Here is an 18,964-nt window from a genome sequence, read left to right as displayed (position 1 = left end):
ACAGTATATTTCTAAACAGTGTCCGATGGCCAAGCACGTGAAGCTACCTGTGGGCGACAAGCAATACCAGATACTTTCATTGATAACCGAATAAAATTTATAACTAAAGTAAACTAATTAGTTGGATTTAGAGTGATATCATTTCTTCTTTGCCGGCATGGGCAGCTCGAGAGAGATAACGCTCAGGCCCGAGCGCGAAGTGGTGGAGGAGCTATCGTCCTTGAGGGAGCTCATATCGGATGTCGAAGACCTGGCACTCATTCCCCCGCCAAGGAAGCTCTTGCCCTTAACACTGATGTAGGACCCCACAGTGTCAGAAGACTTGACCGAGGAACTGCCCCAGGATACGGTACTGCGAGTGCGTTTCAGGTGCATCGGTAACTTGACACCCTTGCTCAGCATGAAATTGAGGATCTCCGGCCCCGACTCGTCGCTGTTGGCCAGATCGGTCAGCATATTGAGTGCCTTAGAGTTGCGAGCCTCCAGCTCCTGCGCATTGAGATCCCGCTCAAACTGCTCCATAAACTCCTCACTGATTGGCTTTGCCTGAATCTCTCGCAACTGCGTCCGGATCTCTCGCTGCGCCCGCTCCAGCTTCAGGCGCTGCTCATCCAATTCTTTCTCAAGCTTCTCCAGCACAGCCGCGTGCTCGGCGCGCTGCGCCTTCGCCTTCTCCAACTTGTTGATCAGGTCCTCCTCCTCGGCCCGCTGAGCCTCGTGCTTTTGATCGTAATGTTGCGCCTTACATCGCAGCACCTTCAGTTTTTCTAGGTCGCGGCAGTGGGCAGCCTCCACCTCCTGCAGCTCCAACTCTGCTTTCTCACGATCTGCTAAAAAAAAGGATAACAACCAAATAAGATTTTCCCAGAATCCTCAGATACCCACTTACCCATCGAATCGTCGTCGACCGATGTAAAGGTTTTGCGGTAATTGCTGTTGGACACGTCGAACTGGCGCAGAGTGTTCTCCAGGGCGACCACCTCCTTCTCGGCCGTCAGCACCTTCTTGTTAAGGGCGTCACCCTCGTCGGCCAGCAACTGGCGCTGCTGGGCGCTAGCCACCTTAAGCTGTGTGCTGGTCATAATGCTGCCATCCTCGTTCTTGCCCAGCAGCTTGGAAGTGAGTTCGAATCTGGCTTTCATCACTTCAATCTGCTTCCTTCGCTCGCCGATGTCGGCCCGCAAGGTGCTGAGCTCCTCGTTCAGGTGCTTCTTCTTCAGTAAAAGCACTTCCTCCTGGCTGCGCAGCTCCACAGTTCTATCTTTGATGGCACGGCGAAAGGCGAGACGGTGTTGCTCCAAATCGTAGGTGCCCTGCTCGCAGCCACCGATGCCCACCTCGAGATCGTTGCAGCGCATTTTCACCATGTTGAGATCCACAATAAGTTCAGAATTATCGAAGCGATTCTGTCGTAATCTCTTCACGGTACCCTCGCAGTAAACCTGAGCCTCCTTGATCTTGAACCTAACCATCTCGAGTTCCTTTTCGTCGTTATTATACTGAACAACCAGATTGTTCATATTGTGGTTGAGCTTCCTGTTCTGAGCCTCCGTATTGAGGATTAGACGCTGCAGCTTTTCGTACTCCTGTTCCAGATGAGACAGTCGCTCAAGGTTTTTCGCCTCTACCTCGGGATCGTCGGACTGACCCTTGAGCTCGGCATAACGACGCTCAGCCTCTAGATACTTAAAGGAGAGATTATAGTGGATCTCCGTCTGGCGCTTCAGTTCCTGGTGAACTAGTTGCTGGTTGCGCTTCATGGCCGTCAGATTGGAGGTCAGGGAGGCATTCTGTACGACCAAAATCTTTTCCTCGTCCTGCAGCTCTGCCACCTGCTTTTGGGTACGGTACACCATATCGTTTACCTTCTCCTGCTCTTTTTCCAGATTGCGCAGCGCTGTCTGCTCCGCCTCCATCATCTCTTCTAGAATGTGCAAACGCTGATCCGCATTCAGAGCTTTGTTCTGCATGGAGGCTAGTCTGGCCTCAACCTTCTCCATCACAGAGGCGAAGTTCTCGATTTCTTTCTCCTTTTCATCCCGTTTCTTCATCAGACTGCGGTTTTCCACGCGCTGCAAGTGCACCCGGTTCGCGAGATTCTCCAGCTCCTTACGCAGGCCGTCGAGCTCGCGATCCGTCAGAATCGACTGATCTACCAGGATCTGTATTTGGTTCTTCAACTCCGAGGTCTCCTCATTCAATGCCTCAATTGAAATCTCCACCTGGCGATTGTTCTCGATCGCCTCATTCAGCTGGTTATCGTGCTCCTTGTAGGCTAAAGCCGTCTGCTGCGCCTTATGGGCCAACTCGGCGCACTCCGCCTCGCTGCGCTGGATGCTGTTCTCTCGTTGGGTCATCTGATTCACTGCATTCTTCCAAGTCTCTACCATCTGCCGCCGTTCCACATGAGCCGCCCTATAAAGGCAGGCGGTCCGCTCCAGATTCTTCTCCAGCGTCATTTGTTCATCGTAGAGTAGGACCACCTGCTTGCGCCGCTTGTCAATCTCCGCGTGCAGCAATTGGCGCTTGGTGTTCAGCTCTCGAGCCTTCTGCTGGTCGTCCAAATAATACTTCTCGATCAGCTGGTAGCCCTTGTTCCCGTCCTCCATCGCTTCGGTCCACTCCACCAAAGTGGTCTTCGCGGACTTAATGCGAGACGTCAGCTCATCTATCTCTTGCTTTTTCTGGCAGATTTTCCCTGTTGGGTCATGTTACAGAAATAGTAAGTAATTTGCTCAATTAGCCCAATATGCACTTTTTACATATGTAAATTTATCATTTAATGCCTTACGTTCTGTGGCTTCGGAATATTCAGTGAACTCTTCCAACTCCTTTTCATTTTTCCGCAGATCCTCCTTTATCTTATTGCGCTCTAAGATCACCAGCTGCACCTTATGAGCCTCCTTGATCTCGTCATCCTTCAACGAGCTATATAGCGTCTGAAATGGCAACGCGGAGATTATGGACTGACACCTCAAAGACGATTTCTTACCTGATTCTGTTGGATAGTGGCCTCAATGTTGCGTTTATGCCGCTGCACTGCCTGCTCGCGTTCGTCTAGAGACTTCATGCGCTGCTGCACTTCCACTTTCAGCGCCCTCAAGGCGGCAATCTCCTTGAGAATGGCCAGGTTCTCCGCATTCGCCATGGGAATGTCGGCGTCCACCGCCCAGCCCACGGAGGCCATCGCATTCTTTTTGTAGTCGTCCAGCGAGGCCCGCTTCATGTCGTCGCTTCGATTCATCTTGCTATGAGATTAGCCCCTCAGCTGGGTCAGTTTGTATAGGATCACTCAGAGTTTTAAGGGCTTCGTTTCGAACTGTGTTCTGGAAGTTTATATAAACAAATGTCACTAAGTTCATGATACAATTGTATCATGACTAAGTTTTTCGTTTTAATGGATACAATGCTTCCCCTAGCAACGGTTTCCATGGCTGGATCTATGTTTGATATGTGCCAACAGGGACAATAGGCGTAATTGAAGTTGTCGCCTGCTCCTCGAGAACATTCGGATTATGAATTCAGGTGCCTGAAAATCTCTCTTACTACACGTTGAATTGGGGATGCATTGCACACTTTCCCATGAAGCAAAGTCAAAATTGAAAGCCTTGTAGATCCTTGAAGTATCCCCCTAGAGACTTTAAAATCTACTAATGTATTTATCATTTTCCCCACATCTGAATGTCACGTAATTTCAGTTAATTTGTCATTATAATCTTTTTGTTTTATTTGCTTGCTTCTTGGTTGGTTTGCTTACTTCTTTTTCGTTATCATAGAGCAATTGTGTTTTTTGATGTAACTACATACATTAGTATTATGTAATATTAATGTTATTTAATTAATTTAATGCTAGCACTTTTATGTCATATAACTTGATCAGCATCTTAAGAGATGCCACTGTTTTCTGTAAAGTATAATTATATTCCATAGTTATAGTTATTATATGTTTATATATATATACCACATGCATCAGTAATCAGTATTCAGTACTGCAATCTGTATCTAGTTGTAGTATGTAAGATCGGGTTTTTGCTTCCAGTTTTAATGGTAGTTTATTTTTTTATTCATTAGCTTTATGTGCCGCTTCTGTTGGACAAACACAAAAATGTATGTATATGCTTCAATTACAATACAAGTTATGCAATGCTTACGTTGTAATATAATATATTTATATATGTATATGAATGCGTAGTTGATGCAAGAGGACACTTTACTAATCCCTAAACTTCACTTTATGCGCTTTCTCTTCCCCTCCATTTCTTTGTTTTTATCTTTCTCAAATTGAAGTTCCATCGCATTTCGATGATGGCCTTTGTTTCCTCTTAGTTCTTATCTTTTGTTTTTGTTTTAACACAGCTTGTAGAATTTTGCATTCAATTTGCTTGTAGGCATGATAAATAGATCATAGTGTTACATATGTATGTTAAATGTATTATTTAAATTTTTAAAGTGTAACTTTAAAGGGTGGGCGTTGCGTTTTCTATTTAGATCAATTTTAGGGTTGCTACATGTAAACAATGATGAATTCATCCTCCTTTTCTATGCTCCAGCTATTCCCGCTTTTTCTGCATTACCTCTTTTGTGTTCCTAATAAGCGTTTATGCACAACTGATGCTTACAAATTAATTAAACTCATATTTAAAAGCCGGAGCAAATAATGTTCAACATAACAAAAAAACAACTTAATAAAATAATTCCTTCAATTACAAGGAGAATTCGGTTACGAGAATATATGAGAGCAAAATATAAAAATTTAACTAGGACGAACAAACTCTGATCTCGTGTAGACAAATAATCGACTCGGTCCCTCTATAATCGATATTCTACTATTCAATTTATTTAAGATAACATTTTAGGGGATTCGGCTTCAGGGTCGGGTTCGTTCTCCACGATTAGTTTCATTTCTTGAGTCCATCCCCTATAATGGTGATTTTATTCGCTTGTATTTCTCGTTTCTTCTTTTCTTTTTTGCAAAACTAGGTAATACAAAATATATTATAATTATATAATTATATATTGAAATTTAGCTTTGCGCACGACGCTGACCAAGAGCGAAAATTTAAAAGCGGGGCTGAGGTAGGGTTGGGGGGTGGTGGTGAGGGTAAAAAGCGCGCGCGGCGAATCTAACAAAAACACTTAATATCCTTCCTTTCAGTTAAATGTAAATGTGGCTGCTGCTTCAGTGGTTTGTAGCGCTTGGAATTTATATAGATCCTTCTATATTCTTGGTTTCTGCTTGTGGTAGGGATGTTGCTGCAGCGCGGACTTGTATTCCGTATTCGGATTTTGTTTAGGACAGGTGGAAGGACATGCTGCCCTCGTTGGCAGCCACTTTCAGTTTCTGCCGCATCACCTCGCGACTGGAGTAGTCGGGCAACTTGAGATAGTTGACACAGGTCATCACAGATGGTAGGTAATCATTGGGATTCTGGTTGCCGTCCAGAGTCTTCCGCACGATGGTCAGAGGAGGCGTTAGGGCCTTGAATCCGCCAGTCGGTAGGCGCGGCGATCCCGTCACGAACTGCAGGAAAGCGCGTTGCTCGTCACGATTATAGGAGGCGAGGATCTCGTACAGATATTGAATCGCCTGCGACTCCTGGTGGAAGCCGTGATCTGTGCGGCAGCTGTCCTGCAGCATCTTGGCATCCCACCGCTGGTGCTGCTGCTCGCTGGCCGAGCCGCAAAATACGCACTCCAACTCCTCTGGGTAAAACATGCGCAAACGCTGAATCGGAAAGACAGAATCGAAGCCTGCAAGAACCAGAAACAATAACGTTTAGAATGAGAAATATATGTGCCTTGGAGAATAGAGCGGATATTACCCTCGCGCAGTGCCTCGAACTGCTTCTGAACGCCCTCAATGAGGAACCAGTATGTAACCAACGATATGTACTGGTGCAGATTGTGCACGGTCACCGGTGTGTCCCGTCCGCCACGGCACAACTCGATATTTGCATGGCCGGGCAGCACAAAGTCCAGTCCCAGATCGGCAATGGGGCAGCTATCCAAATCAAGTTGCTCAATCTGAAAAATAAAAGAAATTTGTTTATCAATCGATTCTTGGAAACATTTTAAATGCTAACACTCACCTTTTCCGTCTTTTCCATGGCATCGATGTTGGGATCGGACAGAATGTACTCTCGCTGACGCACCACATCCTGCAGGCGAACCAACGTGTTCTGCACCTCCGGTGCCACGCGCATCAGATCGGCCAGGCCAATGGAATGCTCCTCGCTGACCAGCCAACGGTAAAATGGCAATGAGAATGGCAAGTCAAGCTAAAAAAGAAACAAATTAGGATCACGAAAGGGAACGGAATTCAAATCCCAACCTACCATTCGACTGTCCATTACCGCCTTGGCCATGAACTTGCCCAAGAACTTGAACTTGGCCTTGGCCTTGGTCATCTGCGGCAGCTTCGAGGATTTGCCCAGTGGCAGAGGGAATAGGCCATGCACCGCGTGCACATAGCTAGTCATGGTCGTAGCTATTGTGTTCGTGGTGGTGCTGGATTGATTCGTGGTTGTGGTGCTTTGCTCTACCACGATGTTGGCCATAGTGGTGGTAGTGCTGCTGGGATTATCGTTCGCTGCTGCCGACTCCGCCACCGAGTTTATATCACTAAATTGCTGCTGTGCGATTATCATATTTATAGCGTTCTCATTGGCGCCGCCACCGCCGCTGGAGGAGCTGTGCTCCACAGGCTGTTGTTGCTGACCAGCTGCACCCCGAAGGGTGTGCGAGCGGCTGCTGGAGCGGGTGGGTGGTGGCTGGTGGTTCTGTGTAGCTGTCGTTGTGCTGGTGGTGACGGTGGTGCTGCTAACGAGTGCTGCTGGAGGACTCTGTTCCATTGTGGTTGCCTCAAGGGCATCTTCAATGTGCAGCACAGCACTATTGGCCTTTACCACATCAACAATCGTCACGGAATTCTGTTTGTAACTATCGCTTCCATTCCACAGACCTAAATCAGTGCGCTGCAGCTCGGCAGAAACCAATGCATAGAACTCTAGTGTTGGTCCCAGACCTGTTCCCACTTCGTTTTCATACTGGATTTCCAGAAGAGCCTTCGAGTGGCCAAAGTCCTGCAGGATATGCTCCGCCTGCTTAAGGATCTCCGCCCGGGAAATTGCACGCTTGCGACGATCTAGACGCGGAGCAACCCTCTCGGAGGACTCGGCAGCATTCAGATCCGGCGTGGTGTCCAACAGCCGCTGCAGAGCGCGATCACGATCGAAGCTGGTGGCGTAGAAGAGCAGGTGCCGTGTCTCAAATGGGAAAAGGAACGGACAGGCCATGCCGATCTGGGGCAGCCATTGTGGCAAGTTGCCCGTCATGATCACTAGCGGATCCTGCAGCTGGCGGTTCGCTTTCGCCGTGATCTTTGGGTGCACGAACTCGGCCTGGGGAACGATGTTCTGTCGCACCACGCAGCCATACAAATGCTCCCAGTGGCGATTAAGAGCGTGGATCACGCGCAGCATACACAGGGCATCCAGCGAAGAGTCCTGCACTGTTACCACATCGGCGGGCAACGAACTGCTGAGGAATGGCTTCAGAGCAGAGATCACACCTGGAGCAATACCCTCGTGCCACAGTTCGGTTTTCTTGCGCATAAACTTGCTGCTGGATTTGTGAGACTTCTTTGAGGAGGATCCTCCACCGCTAGCCACTCCCGACGACGATGAGCACGAGGTCGAGGCATTCGCGTAGCTCGAGCCTGAACTAGAGGTGCTCTGCTGCTGTTTTTGCACACCACTGCTGCTGCACGAACTGCTACTGGACGCCGCGGCCCCTGGAGTAGCCTCCTCCTCGACCGGACGATAATAGATCGTGTGTTGCTGCACCCATATGCTTGCGTTGCCCAAAAGCGTCTCCGACTCATTGTCCGTCTCCGGCTGCTCGCTGACCAACGGAGAAAACTGCTTGACCGCCTGATACACGGTCATGTTGTAGGGCAGCACATGCTCCCCAATCGTGAACTGTAGCTTGTGCTTAAAACCAGCTTGTGTCATTACTACAGCGGCCACGTTGTCATCCATATCCTCCTCGCTGTCGTCGTCCGAGTCGGCTCGGATGCCGCCGTAGCCGCGCACCACCAGATAACGCTCGATAGCCTGAACCATGGCCAATGGATCGATCTTGACGGTGCCACCCTTCCACTGACGCAAATTATTGCACTGCGGATGGCGCTGCAGGTTGCACTGTTAAGGGGGAAATAGAGGTAGCATAAATTAGTTTTTTTTGTAATTTTTTTTTTTTTTTTAAATTTTTTTGCTCACCTTCAACTGATGCGTGTTGAAGAACCGCAACGCACTCTGGTTGGAGCGCCCACCTGGACCAGCAGGAAAATCGTGCACCTTTAGAGGGAACTGTTCCAGCTGCGTAACGCAGCCATTCAACTTGGCCACAAAGGCGCTGAATGCTACAGGCTCAATGGTGGGCAGCTGACCGACGTTCTGCAGGAGAGGCTCCAGTGGCAAGCCGGCAAAGACGTGCATAAAGCTGCGCAAACGCGCATCGCGTTCCACTAGGCCCGTCTCGCTGGTCATGTAGTTGAGCATGGCCTTGATCAGGCCCGAGTGGTTTACTTCAAACGGCGAGATGTCGCTTTCCAGCAGGATTGTCTTTAGCTCCAGAAGGGCATCCAGACAGTCGTGGTAGCTGCCGTTAAGCTTAAACAGGATGCTAGATAAACGCTCCAGAACGTTGGTGCTGCCCGCTGTTGACAGCGGGGCATTGTTGCCCGTCGCCGAAGAGGATCCGGGTGCTCCGTTGTTTCCACTTTGAGATGTTCCACTCTCTGAAGCAGTTTTGCTCCTCCTGGCCTCCTGCTCCGTGTAACGCTTGACAAAGTCTATTGCCTGTTCCCGCACCCATTGGCGTGCTCTTTCCCGATTTGCCGCCGCCAAGAGATTGGCGTGTGAGATGCTCTTACTGATGCTGGCCGCAACGGCAGCTGCGTTCAGTCCTCCCTGAGCGCCAGCGCCAGCTCCATGCTGGGTGACAGTGTAAGCCAATCCAGATCCCGAACCAGATCCACTTGAGGAATTAGCATTGCCGGAATCTTTGGACAGGCCATGGTGGTGTTGTTGCTGCTGCGACTGCTGCTGGTGGTGGTGATGGTGATGTGCTGCCGTTTGGCGACCCCAGCGTGCCGGATTCAGCGAAGCCAGGAACGATGACTTGCTCGACCCGGCGCTGTTCGAATTGCCGCCGGCATTGAAGCGAGACTTCGAACCACCGGACCCGCTGCCAGAGCTAGGCGTACTCCTACCGCCAGTGCCGCTACCAAGACCTTCAAAGCAAAATGCAAATAATTAATATAAACCCATTCTGGAAAGCACTTAAGCCTCTACTTTGACTTACTCGTAGCTCGACTGAGTAGCTCATGCATGGCGGAACTAGCTGATGCTGACGAAGCTCCTCCTGTTCCAATTCCTGAACCTGCTGCTGCAGCTGCAACGGAGGCTGCATCCTCCTGACGGGACTTTGCCCTGCCGCTGCTCTGCGATTTGCGCTTTGGTGGCGCCTTTCGCTTTAGCATGTCCGTCATCTTGTGCTGCAGCGCCGAGGCCGAAGACGACGATGAGGAGGATGCCGACGAAGCAGAGGCAGCAGCACTGGTTGAGGCCACCACCAAATGTGCTGGCTGTTGTTGTTGCTGCTGCTGCTGGTAGATAACCTGTGGCACAACCTGTTGAACACCAGTCGGTGGTAGGAGCTCCAATTGGGGTGGTGGCGGCGGCACCGCCGGCTGCTGGAAGTGCACATACTGGCGAGGATCCCCCTGTTGGGCCGCAAAGAAGGCAGCCGTGGGCGCTCCAACCGCAGATGAGGATGAGGATGGCGCCGAGCTGCTATAGTTATAACCACTTGCAGAGGGCGTCGAGGTTCCAGGGGTGTCTAACGCCCCAGCGGTCGCTCCTCCTTTGGCACTGGCCGTCAAGGCGTTCATGGCATGCGAGAAGCTCTTCACGCTGTATGACTGGTGCTTGCTGCTGCTGCTTGGGGTCGTTGAAGCACTTGATGATCCCGGAGCGCTGTCCATGAAGAAGGGATTAACCTGTAGGCTATTGGCGGAGGCCGGTGCCGACTGAGATCCGCCCGCGTTAGCTGTTGGCGTGGCCGTCGTGCTCAGCGGCTTTGGTGAGGAATTAGCACAAATGGGATTATTTGGATCCGTTAGTTGGGTGAACTGGTAGATGACGCCTTCGCGCCTAAAGTGAGTACCAAAGACGTCAGGCAGCTGTCGCATGAGGATCTCTGCCATTTGAAGAGCTCCCACAACAATCCGCAGATCGTTGCTGCCCAGCATACCGGCAATGTGGCTGGAGACCAGCTGATATTTGAGAACTTGGCGCAGCAGCTCGGGCGTGGCATAGTACACCATTCGGAGAAGGGCACGAAGGCATTTATATCGCACATTCGGTCCTGCCGACGAGCTGTAGACCTCGTACAACACATTGAATATGTGCTTTATGAAATCCGCTGCCAGTCCGCGTTCCTCCTGCAAAATGCCAAAATAATATTATTTTGTTCAAGGTAATAAAATATGATTTAGGACTTACCTTTAAGCAAGCAATCCTGGCATCCAGAGAAGGGCGACGCTTTGCTTGGCTGCCACTGCTGGTTGGTGGATTATTATTATTGTTGTTGTTATTTGAGACTGCCGCTGCCGCTGCAGCAGAGGTAGAAGCTCCTCCAGATGCCGCTGTAGCAGCTGTGGTGGTCAAATCCTGTCCTGCTGTCATGGGCGCCACATAATTGTGATTGAGGCGGCGTTGCACCGGGCGCGTGGTGCCCGTATCCTCGTTGATCTGCTGCATGGCATGAAAGTCCACGGTATAAGTGCGTCCAAATGTGCTCAGACTGATCTCGTCCTCACTGCTCTGGTTAGCGGCCTCAATTAGCCGCGAATCAATGGTGGAATAATTGTGCCAGGAACCGCGATCATCGCGCCACTGCCAGTGGACCTGATCCTGGGTATTCAACGTGGGCCTGTCCAGCAGAGAGTCCACCGCAAAAATGCCATCCAATGGCAGACGTGGCATCAGCTCACCAATCAGACAAGTCAGTTCGTACAGTTCCGAGGGTGAGCGTGAGATCAGCTCGACGTGGGTGGCACTGGCAGCTGCCGGCTCTGCATTGCCAGTCAATAAATATAGCAAGGTGGCCGCAATATCGTTTCTCAGCAGCGAAATGGCCAGATCCGGGCAGCTGCCGCACATCAAGCTCAACATTCTCACCACGGCCGTAAAAGTTCCCGTATTTAGAATGGCCGGAGTGACCAGTAATAGTTGCTGACAATTTTTCAGGAGATCGGGACTGGCTATCTGCTGCAGGCGCTGGCTATCCAGCTGAAAGCTCTCCACCAGGCGGCAGAAAGCAGAGCACACGCTCTCCACACACTTTTTGTCCTGCTGCGAGAGGAGGCGAGCCAGCAGGGGCAAGCTCTCAGACACAAAGTGGAACTCTTCCGGGTGCATGTTGAGGCAACAGTTGGCTGCAATAGCAAGGGCTGCACGCTGAGCCACAATCGAGAAGAAGTCCAGGTAAGTAAGGCATGCCGATATTCCATTTGCCTGCAGAATGGCCTTATTATGACGCCTCGAGAGAATCTCCAGTGCGGTCAAGCTCTGCTCGGCCACGTCCATGCACTGGATGACCTGAAGTTTCTCGAGGAACACTGGCACGGCCTCTACAACGGTTCCCGAGGATCGGGGCAATGCCTCCAGCATGTAAGCCAAAGCCCTGCACGCATTGTTCATGATGTCAAAGTTGTGCTCCATGCGCAGGAGCTGGATGAGGGCAGGCACAACCTGCTTAATGGGAAAGCCAGCGAGGGTATCCTCATTGCCCATCACCAACATCTGGCACATTTCAATGGCAGCCTGCAGTTGCTGGGACTCGTCATGAGATTGCAGTCCCTGAAGTAGTTGATTGGCCTTCGAACTGCTACTGTTCCCAATGGTGCGATGGAGAATGTGCGTCATCCTTGGACCCAGAGCTCCGAATAGATGAGGTGGCAGTCCGCGAGCCTCGAGTAATGCCTGCAAGCGACCCACCTCACTGTCATCGCTCTCCGAGTCGCCGGCTGCTGCAGCTCCACCGCCATGCTGGCTCCCGCTGCTCGTCGTCCCTGTGGTGGTGTGTCCGCCGCCACCGGGAACAGACCCCGACCCTGCTGCGGTTACATTGTTGCTGCTGTTGCTGGCTGGTTGGCCGGCACCGCTGTTGCTGCTCGTCGCGCCCACGGCGCTGGTGTTTCCTGCCGATGCAGCTGCTGCTCCAGTGGCTGGTACTGCTCCTCCCGCGCCTCCTGCACCTCCTGCTCCTCCTCCGACGTCACGTGCGGCACTCAGAGCGGCCGCGACAATGCTGAGATTGGCAGAGTTGGCACCTATAGACGTGTCCCGAAGGAAGGCGAAAAACGGATCGTTAGTATCGAGGTCGGACATTGCGGAGTTTGGAAACATTCAAGAGATAGACTTGAGATTCTTTTGTTCGTGAGTACGAAAGAACATGAAACAAATACATATGTCGGAAAAACAAAGGAACGAAAAAGCTCAGGCTACCATGTTGGGAATTTTGAAACTGTTGAAAGTCACAAGTCAACAACAACTTTGTTTCAATTGTTTTGAGGAGTTTTTGGTAGGAAAATCTGTTTCCTCTTTTAGGTCGTAGAGAAATACATTTTTTTATAATTTCGTATCATCTTTCAAACACGAATTCGTTGATTTTCGAAAAGAATGAACAAAGATTTCTGCGAAATCCCTGTGCACATGAACTTTCGATACTCTGAATACGTTTAAAAATAATTTTGGGTCAAATCGAGGGAAGTACAACATTAAAAATACATTGAATGCAACTAAATTAGGACTAAAATATCAAAACTAAAACGTAAGCTAATGTTAGGAATACATTTGGGATAATGGGTAGAAATAATAACGAAAAAGGTCAAGTGTGCTGCCACCTGTGGGGTCACCCCCTGTATGTGTGCGTCGTGTCTTTGAGGAGTGAAAAATAATATCAAATCAAAAGCGGATGAGTATGTGTGGGTGTGGAATACAGTGCGTATATGATGTATACTGATCGTTTACCTGGCGTTAATTGCTGTCCACCTGCATGCGGCGGTCCACTTGGCGGTTGTTGTGCCATCAAACTATATGTTAAAGCATCCGAAGCTGCTAATCAGACAAGGGAGAGACGAAGGCGGAGACAAATCGGGTGTTCAAGGGAGACGGAGCGACAGCGAGTGGGCAGGATGCGAGAGAGAGAGAGAGAAATTGAAAACAATGTTTAGTTCTCGATTTATTAATTTGATTCATTGATTTTTTGTTCGGGAGTTTTGGGATCTTGTTTTGGGGCAGACACCGCGAGCAAAGCAACGCAGGAATGAGCGAGCGAGCGAGGGACAGGAGGATAGAGACAGAGAGAGAAGGTCTGTGGGAGGGTGTGCTATTTGCATTATTTTTCTTTCAGTGCAGAATGGGTAGTATTAACACCTATGCTACAGCCAGCACCAAAATAGAGCATGGGTAAAGACCAGGATCCTACATTTTGTACAATATTGCTATGAAGTTATGGTGCTACTTTCTATTTTTCGGAAGAATTTAAGAAGAGAGAAATTCTAAATGTCACTTAACTTATTAGCAATTTTTAAAAAGGAAACGTTATATTATTATTACCAAATTTAAATTGAATTTGTATTAAAAGTAGACGACAATGGAGCCTGTAAGAGTATACAGCGGACCACAATTGACCCTAAAATACAGCCTGGGAACCTATGTATAACCCAAAGTGCGTGCGTGAGTGTGAGATCTTTCCTGAGCCTAGGAAAATGTCCTATATATAAAACCTATTTTTGACCTATCATTTTGAGGGTTTGTTTGCTTGCGGTTTCTTCTCCATTCACATCCTTCTTATTTTGACCTCCTTCCTCGCAAGGAGGAGGCTTCAACATCATCATCATCATCAAGGTCTCATCTTCTTCTTACCACTGCTATGCGTCACTTTCGGGCCCTGATGTACAATTTGTTGCGGTTGTTGTTGTTGTTGCTGCTGCTGTGTGTGCGGATGTTGCTGCTGCTGCGGATGATTGCTGCGATAGCTGAACAAGAATCCCGGCTGCACAAGCGTGGCACGCTGCTGCTGATGTTGCTGGTGTAAAGCCAATTGCTGGTGCTGCTGCTGTTGTTGTTGTTGTTGCTGTTGTTGCTGTTGTTGTTGTTGTTGCTGCTGCTGCTGCTGTTGCAACTGTTGCTGATGACGCACGGCAACAACAACGGTATTGCCGCCCACCTGTTGGTATTGATAGGTACCAGGCGGTGGCAGCAACTGCTGCTGTTGATGCTGTTGTACAGCAGCAGCAGCGTTGCTATGCTGCTGCTGGTGGTGTTGCTGCTGCTGCTGCTGCTGTTGCTGCTGCTGTGCTGCTGCCGCTGAACTCACGCAAGAACCCGTCTTGCCACGTGAACTACGTCGCAGTGAGGAGTGTTGTTGTTGTTGTTGTTGTTGGTGCTGCTGCTGCTGATTGTACGTAACTTGTTGCTGTGGCGGCACAAACGTAGCCGCTGCTGGGACCGCTCCTGCCGCTCCAGCTGCTGCGGTATAGCGAGTGAGTTGAGGTGGCTGCGGCTGCTGTTGCTGATAGAGAGCCGGCGGTGGTCCGGCGCCTGTGGAGGTAAAATGGTGTGGTGGTGGAGTTTGATGCAACACGGCCACTGAATTGTGGTAATAGTGCTGCGGCTGGTGTTGCTGCTGATGATGCTGATGCTGCTGATGATGCTGATGATGCTGTTGGTGCTGTTGATGCTGTGCAAAGTAAGCGGCAGCAGCAGCAGCTGGTGGATAGTGTGCTGCTGCTGCTGCCGCTGCTGCTGCTGCTGCGGCGGCTGCTGTTGGTGTCACAAAGGAAGACAAATGTGCAAATTGATGTGTGGGCAGCAGCTGAGGTGGCTGTTGTTGTTGCTGCTGTGCTTGCTGCTGCTGATGCTGCTGCTGCTGCTGCTGTGACGGAGGTTGTGGCGGTTGTTGTTGTTGTTGCTGCTGCGCTGTCAAGGCATATGGCGTAGTAGTTGTTGTAGCCGACGTAAGGTGCGGCATAATGCTGTAGTCAACAACGTTGTTGGTGCTGCGCGTGGCACGTGGCCCGCTGCCACCCCCCGCCCCCTGTCCATGGGGGGCGGCACGTTGTTGATAACCGGACGAAATTGTTGCTGTTGGTGTCTCCTTTATGATAGTTGTTGCTCCTGGTGTGTTGTTGTTTTTGGTTGTTTTACGTTGTTGTTGTTCTGGGTTGGGTGTGTGTGTGACAGAGAGAAAGAGAGAGAATGGTAGTAGAGGGAGTAGAAGAGAGAGAGAGAGAGAGAGAGAGAGTGGTGGGAAGACAGCTTTATTTATTGATGTTTTCATTCATTTTTCTTGGATTCTTTTTTTTAAGTTATTTTCTTGCAGCTACACTACTTGGAGTTAGTTTTTTTGTTTGATTTGGCTTGCTTTTTTATCTTTAAGTTTAATGTTTAATGCAAAAAAAAACAAGATTATTTTGAGCGCAGTGTGTTTGATTTTTGGCTTTCAAAAAGTGGTAATTAATAGCAAGGGAAAATCAGGAGAGGAGGAGACTGAACGACTTTCTGTCGCTGACAATGATGATGTTGCTGCTGCTGTCGTTGCTGCTGTTGCAGTTCTTGCTGCTGCTTCTACTGAATCTCTCTCACACTAAGATAAACGCACAACACGCACACACGCACTGCACCTTGTGCTCTCGTTAATTAATTCCCCAATTTGTTGCTTAATATTTATGCTGCTGCTGCTACTGCTGTTGTTGTTGCTGCTGAAAAGTTGCTGTTGCTGCATTTCTCTCTCATCTCTCTCTTTGTTCTCTGCTGCTGCTCCTGCTGCTGCTGCTGCTGCTGCTGCACACACACAAATGCCGGCCTTTGTTGACACCAAAATAAACTCGCACCACAGTCGCCTTTTTTGTTTATTGCTTTTGTGCTCAAAAACAACAACATCATCATCATCATCAACAACACAAGCATCTCAGCATTTCAAAAAATATTCTTCGACTTGAAAATCAAGTGATAAGAAGATATAGATCATTTTCATCACTTTTCGCTTTAATTTCAATAATGATTCAGTTCAAATGATTTGAAATGAAGTAAATGAACTACATTTGCAACAACAACAACAACAACAACAACAACGTGCAAAAAATAAACTTTTTTTGGGAGGGTTCAAAATATATGTATGTTTGCAAATCCAAATTGAAAACAAAGTAAATCTCAACACATCTTTTCTTTTTAGTGGCGTTGTTGCCTATTCCGCGTGCCTGTAGTCGTTAGCCAACACTGACATTCGAGTGTGACACCCCGCACACAAAATAATAAGTATGATACAGAATAACATATGGAATAATAATACAAGAAAACCCAACCGATTCTTGCATAAATAATAATAGCTCTATAGTGTAATACATAAACAAATAATGAGGGGTTAAATTATAATGTGGGCGTTTTTTCTTGGCAATTCAATGAAAGGCGTACAGTAAATAAATAAAACAATATAAATGAAGGGCAATGAAGAGGTTGGGTCGAATGGTCGGTGCATGGGTAGAGGCAATGGTAATGGTAATGGTGGTAGTGGTGGTAATAAGTTTGACCACAGGTGACAGCACAGCCAACAGTTCTGAACACTTTCCCTGCATTAATAATGCTCACTTGGAACCATTTATAGGGATGTTTAGTTACGTACATGCAATTAACAACAAAGTACTCCTAAACTAGATTCACTTCGACTACGAAACTGTCTTAATCAGCGCAATACTATGTACAACATATACAGAGTTTATATATATTCCGGTTCCAGACGGCACAATGTACGAATTCAGACTGCCAGTCCAATCGTTTGTAGCTGGCATTTTTGAGAGCGTTGGCACCGCCAACATTTTTGTTGCCTTTTTATCAAAATCGCAAAAAAAAAAAACAATATACAGTAGACATTGGGGGAATAGCTAGCGAAAAGACGAAAGCACTTCGTAGAAGAAATGCTTCGTCAATGTGTCAGTGTATTCTTTATTTGTTTTTGCTCCCCACTGATAACAAATGCACGAACTGATACGACAATAAAAATCACATTATGCCAACAGCAATGCAAAAAATGAAAGTCATTGCCTAGCCCAAATAGGAATGTTAGCACTGTTAAAGTTAAAGCTTGAATATCTTTCGATCTCAAAAACATCTCGCTCGCACAATTGTCGTGATTTTCATTAAAATATTAAAATAAATAATATATTATGAATTAGATTCTCTGACGGACATCTGTTCATATTCAACAATCCCTGTCCTCAAGACTTATGCATAACTTTGTTCTGTCCTTTTTCAGTGATCAGTTTAAAATAATGAAAGAATGACTTTAACAATTAAGAAAGGTTGTAAAGTATATCAATTTTCTCAGGATTTAAATGTACACTTATTGCACTTAGGGAGAAAGTCATAAAATTAGTATTATTAGAAGGGGTGAGTGTTAATAAAAAGCGTGCCAAAGAAATAGATTCTTCCGAATTTGAGGGTTTAAGTGAAACGATAAACGCATCTACTAAAAATTCACTGCCTTGTTAACAAGAAAGAACGACTTAATATCTACACAACAATAATGGGAAAAACAAACCAAAAGAATTTACGCAAATATGTACAAAGCAGGTCTACAAACATACGATACGATTTTAAAGTTTAAGCAGATGGATGCAGTGCACAATGGAAAAGCAGGAAATCGCTGAAACTCACCACCAAGTTCACCAATTAGTTGATGGGCAAGATCACTGTCCGAGAGGTCCTCCTCGTCGATGTCCTCGTCCTCCTCGATATCGTCCTCCTCGTCGTCGACTTCTTCCTCTTCTGTGATCTCGTCCTCTTCGGCAACTATTTGAGCGTCTTCCCCGTAGGACGAGTCAGCCGAGTTTACAATATCGTAGAATCTCTCTTCTTCTTCCTCTTCCTCCTCGTCGTCGTCCTCCTCCTCGTCGTCGTCGTTGTCGTCCTGCTCTTCAGACTGGCTCTCCGCCTCCAACTGTCCCTGAGTATGGTTGACTGTGACCTCTGGGGAATTTAGAGACTCCTCTACGGCAGGCAACTGGCTCTCCACGTCCAGATTCCCGTGCTCCGGCTGCTGTTCCTCAGCTCCAGCTTCGGTTCCAGTTCCCGATGATCCGGAGATCTCTGCTTCCAGTTGATTCTGCTGCGAGTGACGCAAACTCTTTCTATACTTTCGGTAGACACTCGACTTGCTACTGGATCCACTGGGACCTGCTGCAGCTCCCTGCAGGCGACTCTCACTGACGTTGGTTGCAGCCGCCTCCTCTGGCGTCTGCTGAACTAACTGCTTCGATAACTTCTGGGAGGAGCGTGTGTGGCTGACCTTTCGTGTCTTGCGGTAGTAGTTCAGCAGATTGCCGCTGCGACCGGTGCGAGCAGCCCCAGATGCACCTCGCTGAGGAGTGTCTTCAGCCACAGACCTGGATCCTCCTGGGCTGGCCTTGCGTTTGCTACTATTAGTGCCCGGAAAGCTGCTGGAGCTAGTATTAGCTTGAATCTGGTAGTGTTGGTGACGCGCCGCTGCCCTGCTTGTGCTGGGCAAATCGTCCGGGGAAACGGTCTTGGATCGAGTGCGCTGGGCCACACAATCAGCGCCGAATGCCGGATGGGGCGTCTGATCAGTGACTCCGGCTGCTCCTCCGCCGAGTTCTAATCCCAAGGACTCGTGACTATTGTGCTCTGCCGGCTGCCGACGGCGTTTCCTTAGTGGCGAGCCGAGCTCCACCAGCTGATCTCCGCCGTGCAACGCTGAAAAAGGCATCGGAGAAAAATCAGAGGTATTTCTTATTAACCACTTAATAGACGGGTATATTTCTATTCTGGTCCAAGGGATTTTTTTTTATAGCTGGGGATGAAGGAAACTATTGGCT

At 48.5% G+C, this 18,964-nt stretch overlaps 2 protein-coding genes across 17 annotated transcripts in view; both read right to left on the bottom strand.

The window, feature by feature from the left end:
* Positions 1-74: 74 nt before the first annotated feature.
* Positions 75-3,422, bottom strand: Ccdc39 (Coiled-coil domain containing protein 39). 2 transcript variants are annotated; one of them, XM_020957184.2, is made up of 4 exons: positions 2,993-3,422; positions 2,792-2,939; positions 890-2,698; positions 75-830 (listed from the first exon to the last, which is right to left on the bottom strand). In XM_020957184.2, the coding sequence occupies exons 1-4, from the start codon at positions 3,242-3,244 to the stop codon at positions 139-141; spliced, it is 2,901 nt and encodes a 966-aa protein (XP_020812843.2). In that variant the 5' UTR covers positions 3,245-3,422; the 3' UTR covers positions 75-138. The 2 variants fall into 2 exon arrangements, with proteins under 2 accessions (XP_020812843.2, XP_020812844.2); XM_020957185.2 differs by having other exon boundaries at positions 75-827.
* A 270-nt stretch (positions 3,423-3,692) lies between these two features.
* Positions 3,693-18,964, bottom strand: part of ctrip (E3 ubiquitin-protein ligase ctrip) — a 28,434-nt gene continuing 13,162 nt past the window's right edge. For 4 of the 15 annotated variants that reach the window (XM_086829993.1, XM_086829995.1, XM_086829994.1 and 1 more), the window contains exons 3-12: positions 17,787-18,842; positions 13,998-15,293; positions 13,101-13,187; positions 10,569-12,400; positions 9,367-10,507; positions 8,280-9,295; positions 6,336-8,201; positions 6,090-6,278; positions 5,823-6,024; positions 3,693-5,751 (exon numbers count right to left, since the gene is read on the bottom strand). In XM_086829993.1, the coding sequence (XP_086686119.1) occupies positions 5,291-5,751; positions 5,823-6,024; positions 6,090-6,278; positions 6,336-8,201; positions 8,280-9,295; positions 9,367-10,507; positions 10,569-12,400; positions 13,101-13,187; positions 13,998-15,293; positions 17,787-18,842 (9,146 nt within the window). In that variant the 3' untranslated portion in view covers positions 3,693-5,290. The remainder of the gene's footprint in view (positions 5,752-5,822; positions 6,025-6,089; positions 6,279-6,335; positions 8,202-8,279; positions 9,296-9,366; positions 10,508-10,568; positions 12,401-13,100; positions 13,188-13,997; positions 15,294-17,786; positions 18,843-18,964) is intronic. The other 11 variants (XM_020957363.2, XM_086829999.1, XM_086829998.1 and 8 more) reach the window with 5 other exon arrangements.

Source organism: Drosophila serrata, unplaced genomic scaffold (assembly GCF_035046125.1).
Source record: "Drosophila serrata isolate PLE 108 unplaced genomic scaffold, ASM3504612v1 contig_228, whole genome shotgun sequence".
Classification (NCBI taxonomy): domain Eukaryota; kingdom Metazoa; phylum Arthropoda; class Insecta; order Diptera; family Drosophilidae; genus Drosophila; species Drosophila serrata.
Note: the sequence above shows the minus strand (reverse complement) of the source record. Positions and strands in the feature narration are given on the sequence as shown.